At 37.2% G+C, this 13,082-nt stretch overlaps 1 protein-coding gene across 1 annotated transcript in view; it reads right to left on the bottom strand.

The window, feature by feature from the left end:
* The window catches only part of LOC149080289 (uncharacterized), a 79,321-nt gene that overhangs the window by 12,982 nt on the left and 53,257 nt on the right, over positions 1 to 13,082 (bottom strand). Inside the window, exons 2-3 of the mRNA XM_089239419.1 lie at positions 11,729 to 11,987; positions 7,085 to 7,207 (exon numbers count right to left, since the gene is read on the bottom strand). Of these exons, the coding sequence (XP_089095545.1) occupies positions 7,085 to 7,207; positions 11,729 to 11,987 (382 nt within the window). The remainder of the gene's footprint in view (positions 1 to 7,084; positions 7,208 to 11,728; positions 11,988 to 13,082) is intronic.

Genomic DNA, 13,082 nt, shown 5'->3' with positions numbered 1-13,082 from the left:
ACCATTCTAAAAACAAGGACCAGTAAAATGCCTGAAACAATTTGACGGACCACTTGTGTCCCGTATTACAGGACATACCTATAATTTTCGTTGTTCAGATTTTTTAAATACATTTGTCCTGTTTTTTCAACGATAGTTATTTCAATTTGTAATATTTACTAAAATCGTGAATACACACACTGCAATTTCATTATATAAATTATATTATGATAATTATGGCATAAGTTATAAATATTCATCTCACATATTTGTCAGGTTTTTTTTTGAAATTTTAATTACGACTGGTGATTGTGCCCACTTCTGACAGTTTTTAATGATAATTGGCGATGCCCTGTATTATAAGGATTATTATTTAGGATTCCAATTTGCCGTATTTTTTTTCTTAGTGAAATATGATCATCAGATCGTTTGGATATTTTTCAGCGAAACACATTTTTATTTACTGCGATTAGTAGCAGCCCTTCATTTCCACTCCCTCTTCAGCAATTTGAGTAGTTATTAGCAAATTTCATTTAAAACAATAAATTGTGATTCTTGGAAAAATTTAGTGACAGTCCGTATTTAAGACCTCAATTTCCTGCGTTTCCATCGATGATGTATGCGAACCTAGGTATGCAGGTATAATTTTATTTGAACCCATGTGGATATTAATAATATCAATTGCAACAGGTGAATAATTTTATCGAGTCTGCCTGCGGACTACCTATGTCATCGTCGTAGACCAGAGGTAGTCCGCGGACCATAGGTTGAGAAACGCAGTTCTGTGGTATGTAATATAAGTGGAACTCCTATAAAGACCTCTAAAAAGGTCTCAGGTGTTCAGCTGGACGAGGGTCAGTTTCACTGCTCGTAAAACCTGTCAATCAAATCCGAGGGTCAATTGCACGAACTCCCCTTTTATCAGATGGGTTAGTTGCACGGGAGGGTGCTGGATAAGATTCACTGAACCTCATCTTATCTATAGTAGATGGTGTTGGAAGAAGTATAACCAAAGCTTTGAAAAATCTTCTACTAATCTCTACCAGTCACAACTCATTTGGGGCCGTTCAAGTATTACGTCAGCAAATTTTTAGAAATTTTGCCCACTCCCCCCTTGTCAGCAAAATTGTGTCAGCACTACCTCTTACCTCCTAACGCATATTGGTGGGACCAGAAACGTACACGGGAGGGGCAACCGTACATGAAAAAAAATGTTTTTTAATTAAAATTTTCAAACAAAATACCTTTATATGTTATTATAATCAATTTCTGTTAATTTCAATGCTATTTCAAGGGTAAGGACTCAAAATTTCTCTTTAAGAATTTCATTGCAACGCACCCTTTAAGCCATATATGGTAAACCCTCGACCCGCAGACCAAATGTGGCCCTGCAGGTTATCTGATGTGGCTTGCCCCCCTCAAACCTCATTTTGTAAAAATAAACAAAGCGGCACATTTACAAATTGCTTAAATGACCCGTGGCACAATTCCAGAGTACTTAAGTGGCCCGTGGCACATTTTCAGATCACTGAGGTAGGCCTCAAAGATCACTTTCACATTCTAAAATCACTTAAGTAACCCGCGACACAGTTCCAGAACACTTAAACGATCTGTGGCACATTTAGAGATCCCTTGAGTGACATGGGGCACAGTTTTAGAGCATTTAAGCGGCCCCCAGTGCGGTTCTACATCACTCAAGTTACCCACGGAACATTCTCAGATTATTTAAGTGATCCACGGCATATAATTACGGATCACTTGAGTGATGCGTGGCACAGTTCCAGAGCACTTAAACGGCCCGGACGCATTTTCAGAGCACTTAAACGGCCCGGACGCATTTCCAGAGCACTTAAGCGGCCCGAACGTATTTCCAGATCAGTTGGATCCACGAAACACATTTAGAGATCACTAAAGTGGTTCTGTAGGGCACTTATCAATAGGGGCGAATGTTACTTCAAGTGCCCGCAAACTATCGAAAGGTTTTTCCCGTTTTTGGCGCACTGAGTAAGATGCCATAAGAATATTTCTTATTTTCATAAATTGTGGTTGATGACGTAAGCATTATCCAAACCCCCCCTCCCCCCTTGTCATCAAAAGTCAGCAAAACGGAAACCCCTCCCCTCATCGATGCTGACGTAATACTGGAATTACCCCTTTGCGAAATGGGGTTTTCGTCACTTTTGCTTGTGAAAATAGTAACCACAAATCGCTTGAATGTAGATGATCATATGCAGGTAACCTTTTCAAAGAACGATTCTCAATTTCAAAATTTCTTTTTTTATGAAAAAGAAACAGTAAGTTAATCACTAAAAGTGTCGACATGTATAGTAATTTAAATTCTGTTGCATTGATACCCATGTCCATTTTTTTTCAATAATTAATTAATTTTGCAATTTAGAGGGTTAATATTCAAGTTTAAAATTTTTATAACAACTAATTATTGGATAATTAATTTAGTTAATTACAAAAATCTAAATTTTCACGCCATATGTCACTATCTGTACTAAGCATAGATGAAGTGTCAAGGAAAAATAATGCGGGGAAAATGAAAAAAGTTATATATCAACAATCGGTATCAGCAGGGAAGTGGAGGGGGGGGGGGGAAGAGTCCAGTGCAATTCGGACACAGATAACAAAAGTGAAGCAGTGCAATTCGATAGCCACGCCTACCTTCCAGTGCAACTGACCAACACCTTATCCGCTCTAGAAGGTGTTGAACTGACCCATATCCGTTCAGCTCCCACTTGTTCTGGTCAGGTGCGCTCTTTGTACCCTTATCAACTATCGCATATTATAATAGGAAAATGAGGAATTAACGACGCTTGCCGTCCAAATAAGGATAATCTGGCCTAACAATGATTTAGATCAGTGTTTCTCAACCTTTCTGAATCCAGGGACCAGTAAAACATCTGCAACAATTCGACGGACCACTTGTGTCCCATATTACGGGACATTTCTGTATTTTCAGTGGCTCTGAATTTCTTTTTATACATTTGTCCTATTTTTTCAATGATGTTTATTTTTAAATTTATGATGTTCACTAAAATCGTTAATAAACAGCGTTTTTATAACTTGTGATGATTTTGGATATAAATACAAAAATTCACGCATTTCACATTGCAAGATAAACTGTTTTTTCCTCAATTTTTCAGCAATTTTAACTACAATTAGGGATTTTTCTAACTTATGGCAACGTTTTTAAAGGCAACTGATGACGTCCCGTATTTTACAGTAATCGGGTCATTTGAGTGTTTTTTTCCGTCAAAGTTTTGTTTACTGCGATTTGTAGCAACCTTTTATTTCCCCGCCCTTCACCCCTTTTTGCAGTAATCAGCAAATCTGTCATAAATTGCGTTTTTGGGCTGAAAATTAGTTATATACCGTATTTATGTTCGCAATTTTCCGCATTTTCCTTGACGAGGTATAATGAACCGAAGTATGAAGGTACAATTTTTATTTGTGAACCCATATGGATATTACTATAATATCAATTACAACAATTGATTAATTTTCCATCCAGTTGGAATTGAATTACCAAGTTTGCCTGCGAACCACCTACACCATCATCGCGGACCACCTATGATCCTCAGACCATATAAGGTGGTCCCATAACCAGCGTTTAGAAACGCTGATTCAGATATAGAGTTTACAAGCAATTCCGGAGCACAAAAAAGTGCGTCCGATCCGTATCGAAGGGCAGATAAGAATTCCATGATCATACAATATTATTGAAATCGACTTTTGACTACAGTTATTGAATAACTGGCAAATTGTGTTCTTCGATCTCAAGATTAGAACAAAGTGATAATATACGAGCTATGTATTTGTAGATATTCACATATTCACTCGAGAGTGTTCTTAACACAGCCTTTACTTTTAATATTTTTTGTAGGTCTGTTTCGTGTACACAAAAAGGAGTTTGTTCAGCTTATTTGGTCAATCTCAACGACATGTTAAATAGGTATGAAAAGAAGTAGAGAGCTTTTTTTGAGACATTTAGAAGGCTTCCTTCAAAATCCAATACAGTTGAGGAAACCTTACGAAAATATAATAAGTGCCGATTTCACTCGCATAATTTCTAAACAAAACACTCCACTCAACGATGGGGTGAATAGAAATACCTATAAAAATTCAGCTGTCCATATTTCCAAAGTGTTTCGATTTTATGAGGATAGAAAAAGTTTTTGGATGAATTTAAAAATTTTATTTTAATGTGGTGTAATTTTTTATAGTACTTACTACAAACATATTTTCTACGGGTCGATAATGGGAACAATTAAATTGATAGAAAAATTCACTACCTATTTAATGAAGTGTTATTTACAATGTGTTTCAAGATTTCGAACTCGGAGAATAAGCATTCAGCTAAGTGTTACGAAATTTATTCACTTATCCGATTTCATTTGCTATTAGTGCATTTATTATATAAAAATTCGAACGGACCACAAAAAATATCCATCAACTGGTTTATCTTCTTATACGGATCACTTACATTTGCGCCAGACTATGCATATAAATTGGTGAAGTGTAAATGGTGTAGTGGTGAAGTGTAAGTGATAAACCTTTATATTAAGAGCCAAATATAGTCGATCCCGCTTATAACATTTCCCGCTTAGTACGACTAATTTTCGTGGTCTGTAAGTTGTTCTTATTAAGATTTCCCGTTTAAAGCGTTTTCCCGCTTAGTACGACTAATTTTCGTTTCTTACAACGTTTTTCCATGACGGTTTTTTGAAAAATGTTATAATCAGGATCCACTTTACTTCTATTCGTTTAATTTTGTGAAAGATACAATGCATACCCTTCTCGCAACATATCATTCCTATTGTAATTGAACGTGAAGTTTTCGTCGTTTCTCTTATTGTCATGGGAATCTTTTCGATATTGTAACAACCCAAGAGAATTCCAAAATAAATCTGTCAAATCACACGTGGTTCTTATTTAAGGAGCAAAATACAGCCTACTTACGAACGTTTGACTTACGGACTTTTATCGTTATAAACTGAAGTATTTAGCGCTACTGACGCTAATCCTACATTGATCTCAGTGACATTTGAAAAACATGTTCTAATCGGACTCTCCTGAGAGAGAAGAAAGATTAGACATGTTTTATTTCTTTCTGGTCCCAAATAAGGGATCTTTTGCTTGGCGTGATTTCAACTTATGGACGATGCGTGGAACCACTCGTAAGTTGAGGTGAAGATGTACACATTTTTGAAGATCTCCACTTTTTTTTCCTCTAAACAATGGTTCCAGCTATATTTCTCAGCAAGAAAACCAACTTGACTTTTTGCATAGCAACATGATTCTCTGTTTCATTTGCGTAAAAAAAATTGTTTTGAGTGCAATTTTTTGGACCATGGTAGGTGGAGCGAATTCGCTGCGAACGAAGTAAAAAACATTTGTTCATCGGACCGATGATTGGCAGATTCAAAAGATTGCTTAGCTTTCGATAAGTCGTATACTTTTGAGCATGCAAATAATATTTCGTAAGTATATTCTTCATCCAGCTCACACGGAGCCGCATTCATAAGGAAGAATAGGATTTCATAAACTTGGTACGCCCTAAGAAAATGCATCTTCCTCAGTCAGTCAGTAGTTGAAAAAATACTGTTATAGCGGTGAGGAAAGTATATTGTACTTTTCTAGCGTGTATTAGCAACAGAATTGTTCAGTAGAGTGAAAATCGAGTAAGCGATCGGCAGTACGTTGGTCATGACCCACTATTTCAGTTTTTTAATCCTCACAGTGAAAATTTATGAAAACATAGATTATATATCTAGTATTTTGAAGTTGTACTTAAAAGGATGTAATCCCGTAAAAGACAAAACGAGTGATATTTTGGGTATATCTATATCGAGATGATATGCAAGAGCACGCGAAATAGGCGGGGCTCACGTCATACATCGGAATCAATCTTAGGAAAGCGAAAAAATCATTAGAAAGCCTTTGCTGTCAACCACTGGCGTAAAGAGTAAAGAATCAGTAGCTCGAGCGAATCCTAATGATATTACAAAGTCAAAGACACTCACGTCACGCCAACTGAATCATGAATGGCAAAAGGCTGTGGTGCTGCTGATGTAACCGTTTTACTCGTTAGTGGAAAAAGAAAAGAAAGGAAAAGCTAGGCGTTTTTCCAAATGAGCGTAAACCTGGGGAGCAAGAGTTGCGAGCACGCATATTGTGAACCCAAGTGATACAACGTCGGTCCCCGCTTTGTCTATTTAGGAGATATAAGCAGTACGTGAGCCGCAGTGGAGTACCTACTATCATCGATTCCATTCTTCCGGTTGCTGTAAAGAAGGAGGGTTTAGGTCGAGGAGCTATTCCTTCCTGCAAATAACAGCAAATATCGGTAACTGGAGCTCGCCGTAGCTTTTCAATCACTGACATTTAATTTGTCACCTCTATCTGATTTTGACCTGAGGTAATGTGCAGAAGTTATTCTAAAACAGGCCAGATAATTTTTGACTCTGCCAGATTTGTTATCTCGTAATCAAAGGGAAATTGAAGCCGCAATCTAAAACACGCATTTCAAGCTAATTCGGGCATGACGTAATACGATTTTAGCTCTACTATTTCGCATATAGTTATTTTAAAAGAAAACAGGAAAGGATATGTCATGTAGAGATGATGATTTTTGGAAAGAAAAATTCGCTTGCCTCTACTCGGAATTGAACCACCGCCCCCGTGCAGTCCGGGAGAGTGCAGTACCAAAACACTATAGAAGCAGTGGGAACTTTCTTTCTTGGAGCGTATACATCATGAACGGGACCGTACAATAGACAGTTTGACAGGATTCAGCTGATAGCTAGTTAACGACATTAAAGCCACCAGATGGCGACATATATAGAAAGTAACTTACTCTGTATGGGACGGTGGTTCGATTCCCTGTAGAGACAAGGGAATTTTTCTTTCCAAAAATCATCATCTATTCATAGCATCCAGTTTCCAGTATATCTTGTATAAACAAGTATATAGAGAGTGATATCTTACGCTGTACGCATATACGTATATGTCTCCATCTGGTGGCCTTAATGTCAGAAAAAAAGGAAAATTTTGCTATACGTTTAGATTAATGAATGATGTATATGTAACTTGCTACCTGTATGCTGCAACTGTTCAGATCCCTGAGAAACAATCATCTGACTTCGGAGTTGCACGATTAGACGGCGTGGATCGGTGTGTATAGTATTTGTCACCAAATACATCACAAAAGGAAATTGACCTACAGAAAATAAACAAGAATTATTACAAGATTAATAAAATCGCACGTCGTCTTGAGATATCGTCCCCTCGTGCTAGAAGCATGAATATGCAATGACCAAAAAAAGAACGTGAGGAAATGACGTTTGAATGTTTACTCTAACCCTGTTACTCTATGGAAGTTATTTTTCTAAAATGTTTTACAACACGTGTTTCAATAGGTATACACAGAGCCATAACTAGGTATTTTGCCACCCCCACCACTTGAGAATTCGATAATTTTATAACGGTGTTCATTGTTCCCACCTAGAACTGCCGCCCCCTAAATTTTTCCGCACCGGGCAATTGCCCTATCCCCTCTAGTTCCGGCCCTGGGGGTACACATTCGTGTTTCAGGCAAAACTTAGATAGCAAAATAAGGTCATAAAAAGAAACAACCAGCTGATAAAAAAAGTGAAAATTTGCACATTCGTGCTTTACATGAGGGGGACGATATCAACACCTTCTACAAAAGAGAAGGTGCTTTAGAAGGTGTAGACGATGTGATAAATATCATTCATTTTCCCTCTTAAGAATTCGGTAAAAAAAAACGTGGCAATATTTAAAAGGGATCTCAATATAATAGTCGGCCTTTCTCAGCTTTCGATGTCCCTGCAGACATGTTATAAACTTCAAACATTTCAACCTTAAAAGCCTCTTATTTCGGCAATGAAAGATCCCAAAGATTTTGTAAAACACACCAATCAATTGAACATTTTTTTTTATTATCCCTCTACCTTGTCAGCTCAGCCCACCTTCTAGAGCAGCTCTAGAAGGTGTTGGCTCAGCAGCCCAGTCTTCTCGGAAATCCCTTTTTTCACATTCTGATAACGGGTGAAAAAAAGACGTCGATATTTTTTATTTCCCTTTGTCTAGTTCGAGGTAGTGAAAGAATATATACAGGGTGCATAAGTAACAGGGCGTATGGTTTTTTACTGGTGAATCATTCATTCTAGAGTCATACTTCCAATTAGAAAAAAAAGTATCCAAATAACACGTAGTACTCTGATAAAGCAAATACACGAAAATACAAATTTCGTGTGTTTGCCTTATTCGTTGGTGACTTCTTAATATTCTTGAGCAAAGTTGATCTACTCTTCTACGCACTCAAATATGTCATTCATGTTGCAAGGGGTTGTATAGTTATTAAAATAAAAATGTTAACTTTTTATACAGACACCCTGTGCTCAAGAATTCAATTACAAAGTTGTTGCCCAGTTTTTCTAGATGTTAACAAAAGAATTCCACGTTTCTAAGTGCAATACTCAGGGAGATATTGGAATTCTAAAAACGGAAGAAAGAGAAAACAGCGTAAAATACTTAAAATATGAAAATTAATATTTTTTAAAAATTAATTAAAAATTAGAATTATTTATAACTTTAAATTTAAAATTTAAATTAATTAAAAATTAAAACTAAATTCAAATTTGTATTAATAAAAATTAACTTTTCAATAAGCAACACACTTATTAAAGAAATTGCTTATAGCCACTAATGTTACAATTAATGAATTAGCTGTTTCTGACAAAAAATTTGGACATTTGTTCCGGCTGCCGTCGCAAAAAATACCGTACGCAATAAAATGTGAGGGGCAGACTGAATAATGTGTTATGTTTATAAACATTGTAAGGTCTCCATAGTCGCCTGGCAGTCGAGTGGTTAGGAAGCTAACCTCTCAGGTCTGGGTTCGAATCCCGGCTCGGGCATGGAAGTCTACTAACACTAAGAAATTCCCTGGACAGATAATAAAGATATTTTGGGAATACGTGAGGATCACGTTAATTCCAATGCACATTACCAGCTAAAAAAAATTTATATTAACAGTATCACAAAAGTGCAATTGTACAAATAAATGAATACTTTGCAGATAAAAAGAGCAGAATATGAAAAGCATGTGAAGAATTACTACTTTAAAATGCTCCTAGAATCCTACTTCCTTCTCCTTTGCTTCATAAAAATTAAGTTTCACAGTTAACCGGACAAAACAGTATAAACAAATAAAAATACACCCGTATGTATTCGATATAAATATTTTTTCAAACTTTTCATCCAATGTAAGTAGATACTTTCCTCAGGCCGGGATTACACTATAAAAGTTTGATAAAAGTACTCTTTTAAAACTTGAAAAATGCCACTAATAAGATTATTGGTTACATTCTAAAAAATGAAACCGATGATACAAATACAAATACAAATACAAATACACCGCCACAACAGACAAATTGCCCAACGAGGTGGCTGACTTAAGAACATCATGGATCCCCGAGTATACTTATTGGTAGCATTTTTCAAGTTTTATAAAAGGACTTTTATCAAACTTTTATAGTGCAATCCCGGCCTTATTAATGAATTTTTTGATCCCTGTGAAAGTATTAAACGTTTCTCTTCGCGACGTTTTGACAACAATTACGCAAAATAATATGAATAAAATAAGGATCCCGGTCAACCAGAGGAAACCAATTCTGAGCTACCTCGGATACCAGAAACCTGGTTTAATAGAGACGATCCTTGAATATTTGAAGAAAAAAGTTAATCCAAACCCCGACACAAAAACAAAGCAGTTATCAATTAAGTGTGTACTGCGAACACACAATGATAGTCCCATACCCGTAACGGGTTGCACTAAGCTTGCGAAAAATGTATGTGACCGCTCAAACTTCAAATGGCCACATGCTATCGGAAAAAAAGTTTAACCTACGTGGCGCACACACACAGCTTTTGTTCTCTCACGTGTAGGATCCATGATAAGGCAGTTTCGGTTTCAGTACAGCACAGGATAGCTTTGTTATCTATTCAGATTTTGCGTGCCGCCGCTGGGACCGGCCAAATGAGCTTCGTTGGAGTCCAGTGACCCGCGGCTTACAGTTAAGACTCTCAGGTGGGCCCCTCTGTGGTCTCTGCTTGTCCCGTTCGGTATTCCATTTATTTGTCGGCCTATTCATTAGGGACCAGTTGGCTCTGCTTGGCTCGTACTCTATTCATATTAGCTCAGTACTTGCCACCGGCACTGGACATAACCAAAGAAACTTTGTTTTCATCCATGAGAGACCCTCAGGTGGGCCCTCTGTGGTCTCTGCTCGTTTCTCTCAGTACCTTGTTTAGTCTTTACCCTTGATCTGCTTGGCGTATGCACTGAAAAGGTTGGGAATCACTGCGGGAAAACAAGCGTCCACAGCCGATATCAGTTCATTTTCCCCATTTTCGCTTCGTTTCCCCTCCTTGGGAAATGAGCCCTCCCTTCGTGCGTCAAGGTCAGAAGCCAACTCAGCATGGGCATACAATACTGATCATTCCATCAGACAGTGATGCGCGTCGAAAGAAGAAAACGCCGTCACAATAGAAGGTGTACGAATGAGCCAATTTCTTTGATATAGTATACCCTAGCGGGCTAATCGAGGGTGGAAACCCATTTTTCAGTTCAATATGATGTCTAATCATAAAAAAAACGACATAGAGAAAGAACAGTTATTGGCTGTAGTGATAATAGTGATGTTATACTGCAAATTAAAGGCGTATAATAAGTCGGCCTGGATTTTTCAGTGACTATACTTTGATGTAACTTCCAGTGGATCGCGCTTCCACGAGAGCGAGGATGCACAATTTTGCGCTGTTCACCGTCAACATCGACCACGATGTGCGCAGCTCCTCCTCAAAAACAGCTTTTCCACTGCAGGTGTGGACTTGAGGTGTCTAATACCTTTTTCGATTTCAAATTTGAAATCACATACTCAGGACATGATTTTTTATATCCACGTTTCACACTGCTGCATTTAATGCATTTCTTTATACAGGGCGATTCAAAAAAGATGGGAAAAAATTTAAGAGGTGATGGTACACACCAATGCAAACAATTGTCATCAAAGAATGTATGGTCTAATATGAAACGCAAACGCGCTAGCGCGTTTCGAAACGGTCGCTCTGCAAACGTTAAAACAGCATTCCCGTTGAAATTTATCGGGATTACTAGAACAACATGCAATCAAATCGGTTGCCCAATCCGAAAAAATTTGCGCGCTTGCATCGGCAGCTGTGCGAAACGGGAGCCTTTCTTGCTTCCCGGTCTAATGCAGGTCGTACAAGGACTGCCAGAACGGGTGCATACGGTTTCTTCTTCTTCTCCAGGTTACATTTGATTGCATGTTGTTCTTTTAATCCCGATAAATTTCAACAGGAATGCCGTTTTAATGTTTGCGGAGCGGCAGTTTCGAAACGCGCAGTTTGCGTTTCACGTTAGACCATGCATTCTTTGACGACAATTGTTTGTATTGGTGTGTACTATCACCTCTTAAAGTTTTTCCCATCTCTTCTGAATCACCCTGTAAGTGTCGTATTTTTCTCTGTCAGGTATTGCATGAGAGTATATTATGAATGCAGTGTAAAAAAATGAAGGTGATTGAGTATTTAATTTCTGATTGAGAAATGACAAACTTGTCTAAAATGTTTTGTTTGATTAGATTTCATTGGCGTTGTAAAATGTAAAATAATATTTAAAAAAGCAACGTACTGTGTCTTTCGACGTTCATTAGAAGAAGGCCTTCGATGGCTGCATGTGAATTTTTGACCCACTTGAAAGCTTTTTTCTGTCTATTCAACTGACTAACTAGCCATTCCTTTGGAGTGAGCCGCAACGCCGTGCTTGGAAAAGGCAAATCTTGAGAGGCAAACGATCCATTCTCACGAAAATCAATTATGATGCAAACTTTGGGATCTGAGGTTTCGTAAGCATCCATTTCCCCTTGGAACGAGACCATTCCTCCTTTATCCTTAAAAAAATTATCAAGAATAAAACAAATAATAATACCGATTAACAAAAAAAAGCATAAGTTAATATTTTTATTTTGAAATTTTTTAGTGACATTATCCAAAAGCATTGTATCGACCAATGGATGGGATACCAAAGTTCGGTAATTTTTTTATGTACTAAAGAACTGTAACATAAATAATGAATATTTTTTTGGCATTTAAATAGTTGTACTACAAACAACACATTACGCAGAGTTAGACTCGTGTAAGGTAAGTTGTATTTTTTCTTTGTATTACATCACAGAGAAGATTACTATTTCAAGCGAGCACTGTGAATAATCGACCTTTTCTGACAAATAATAATAGGAGGAGGCACATGTTTGTGCGAATTTTCAGTAAATAATTCTCGGGGTCCTTTATGAAATTCTGAACAACAATGCTTTTCTATCTTTCGATTCTTCTCAAAATTTCATGACCAGACATTACATTTTTTTTCCTAAAGCAGGCAATTTCTCCTTTTCAATTTCTAATCAATTTGTTTCTTCGGCATCTTCAAACGTTTAAAGAAAACCCCGATTTCACAGTACAGGACTGTTCAAAAAAGTTTCGGCTATCACGTGTACATGAAGACGTCAAAAAACAAGAGGGTCCAAATACTTTTTTTGACGTGAATACGTCTTTTAAATCATCTGACGATACTGGGAGCACTCGCAAAAAGTTGCGTGGCGAAATTCTTTTAACGCGCATAGCTCAAAAAATACGCAACTCAAGTCTAAAACAATGGTATCGTCAGATGCAAATTGCAAAAGTGCATTCAACGATATCACTCCGGTTTCGATATCTCTTCCCGTCTGGGCATCAGATCCGCTGCCCTGATTCGTAACAAATTGTTTTCCGCTATATCTGGAGCAGTTCATAATGAGAATAGAATAGAATATTTATTTCTTGGTTCGATACCATTCAAAAAGCAAATATGTGGCAAAACTTCTAAACCATTTACACGCACAACGCACATTCGTAATTTCCCATATTAGATCCAATAGTAGGATTAAAATAAAAAACAATCAAAAATTTAAAAACCATTAGTAGGACACAATACGTACAAATGATTAATA

The sequence above is a fragment of the Pholcus phalangioides genome, unplaced genomic scaffold (assembly GCF_987345545.1).
Source record: "Pholcus phalangioides strain wild (caught in Gottingen) unplaced genomic scaffold, Ppha-v1.0 ptg000011l_1, whole genome shotgun sequence".
Lineage (NCBI taxonomy): Eukaryota > Metazoa > Arthropoda > Arachnida > Araneae > Pholcidae > Pholcus > Pholcus phalangioides.
The sequence above is the reverse complement of the archived record's forward strand: the minus strand, read 5'-3'. Positions and strand labels throughout refer to the sequence as shown.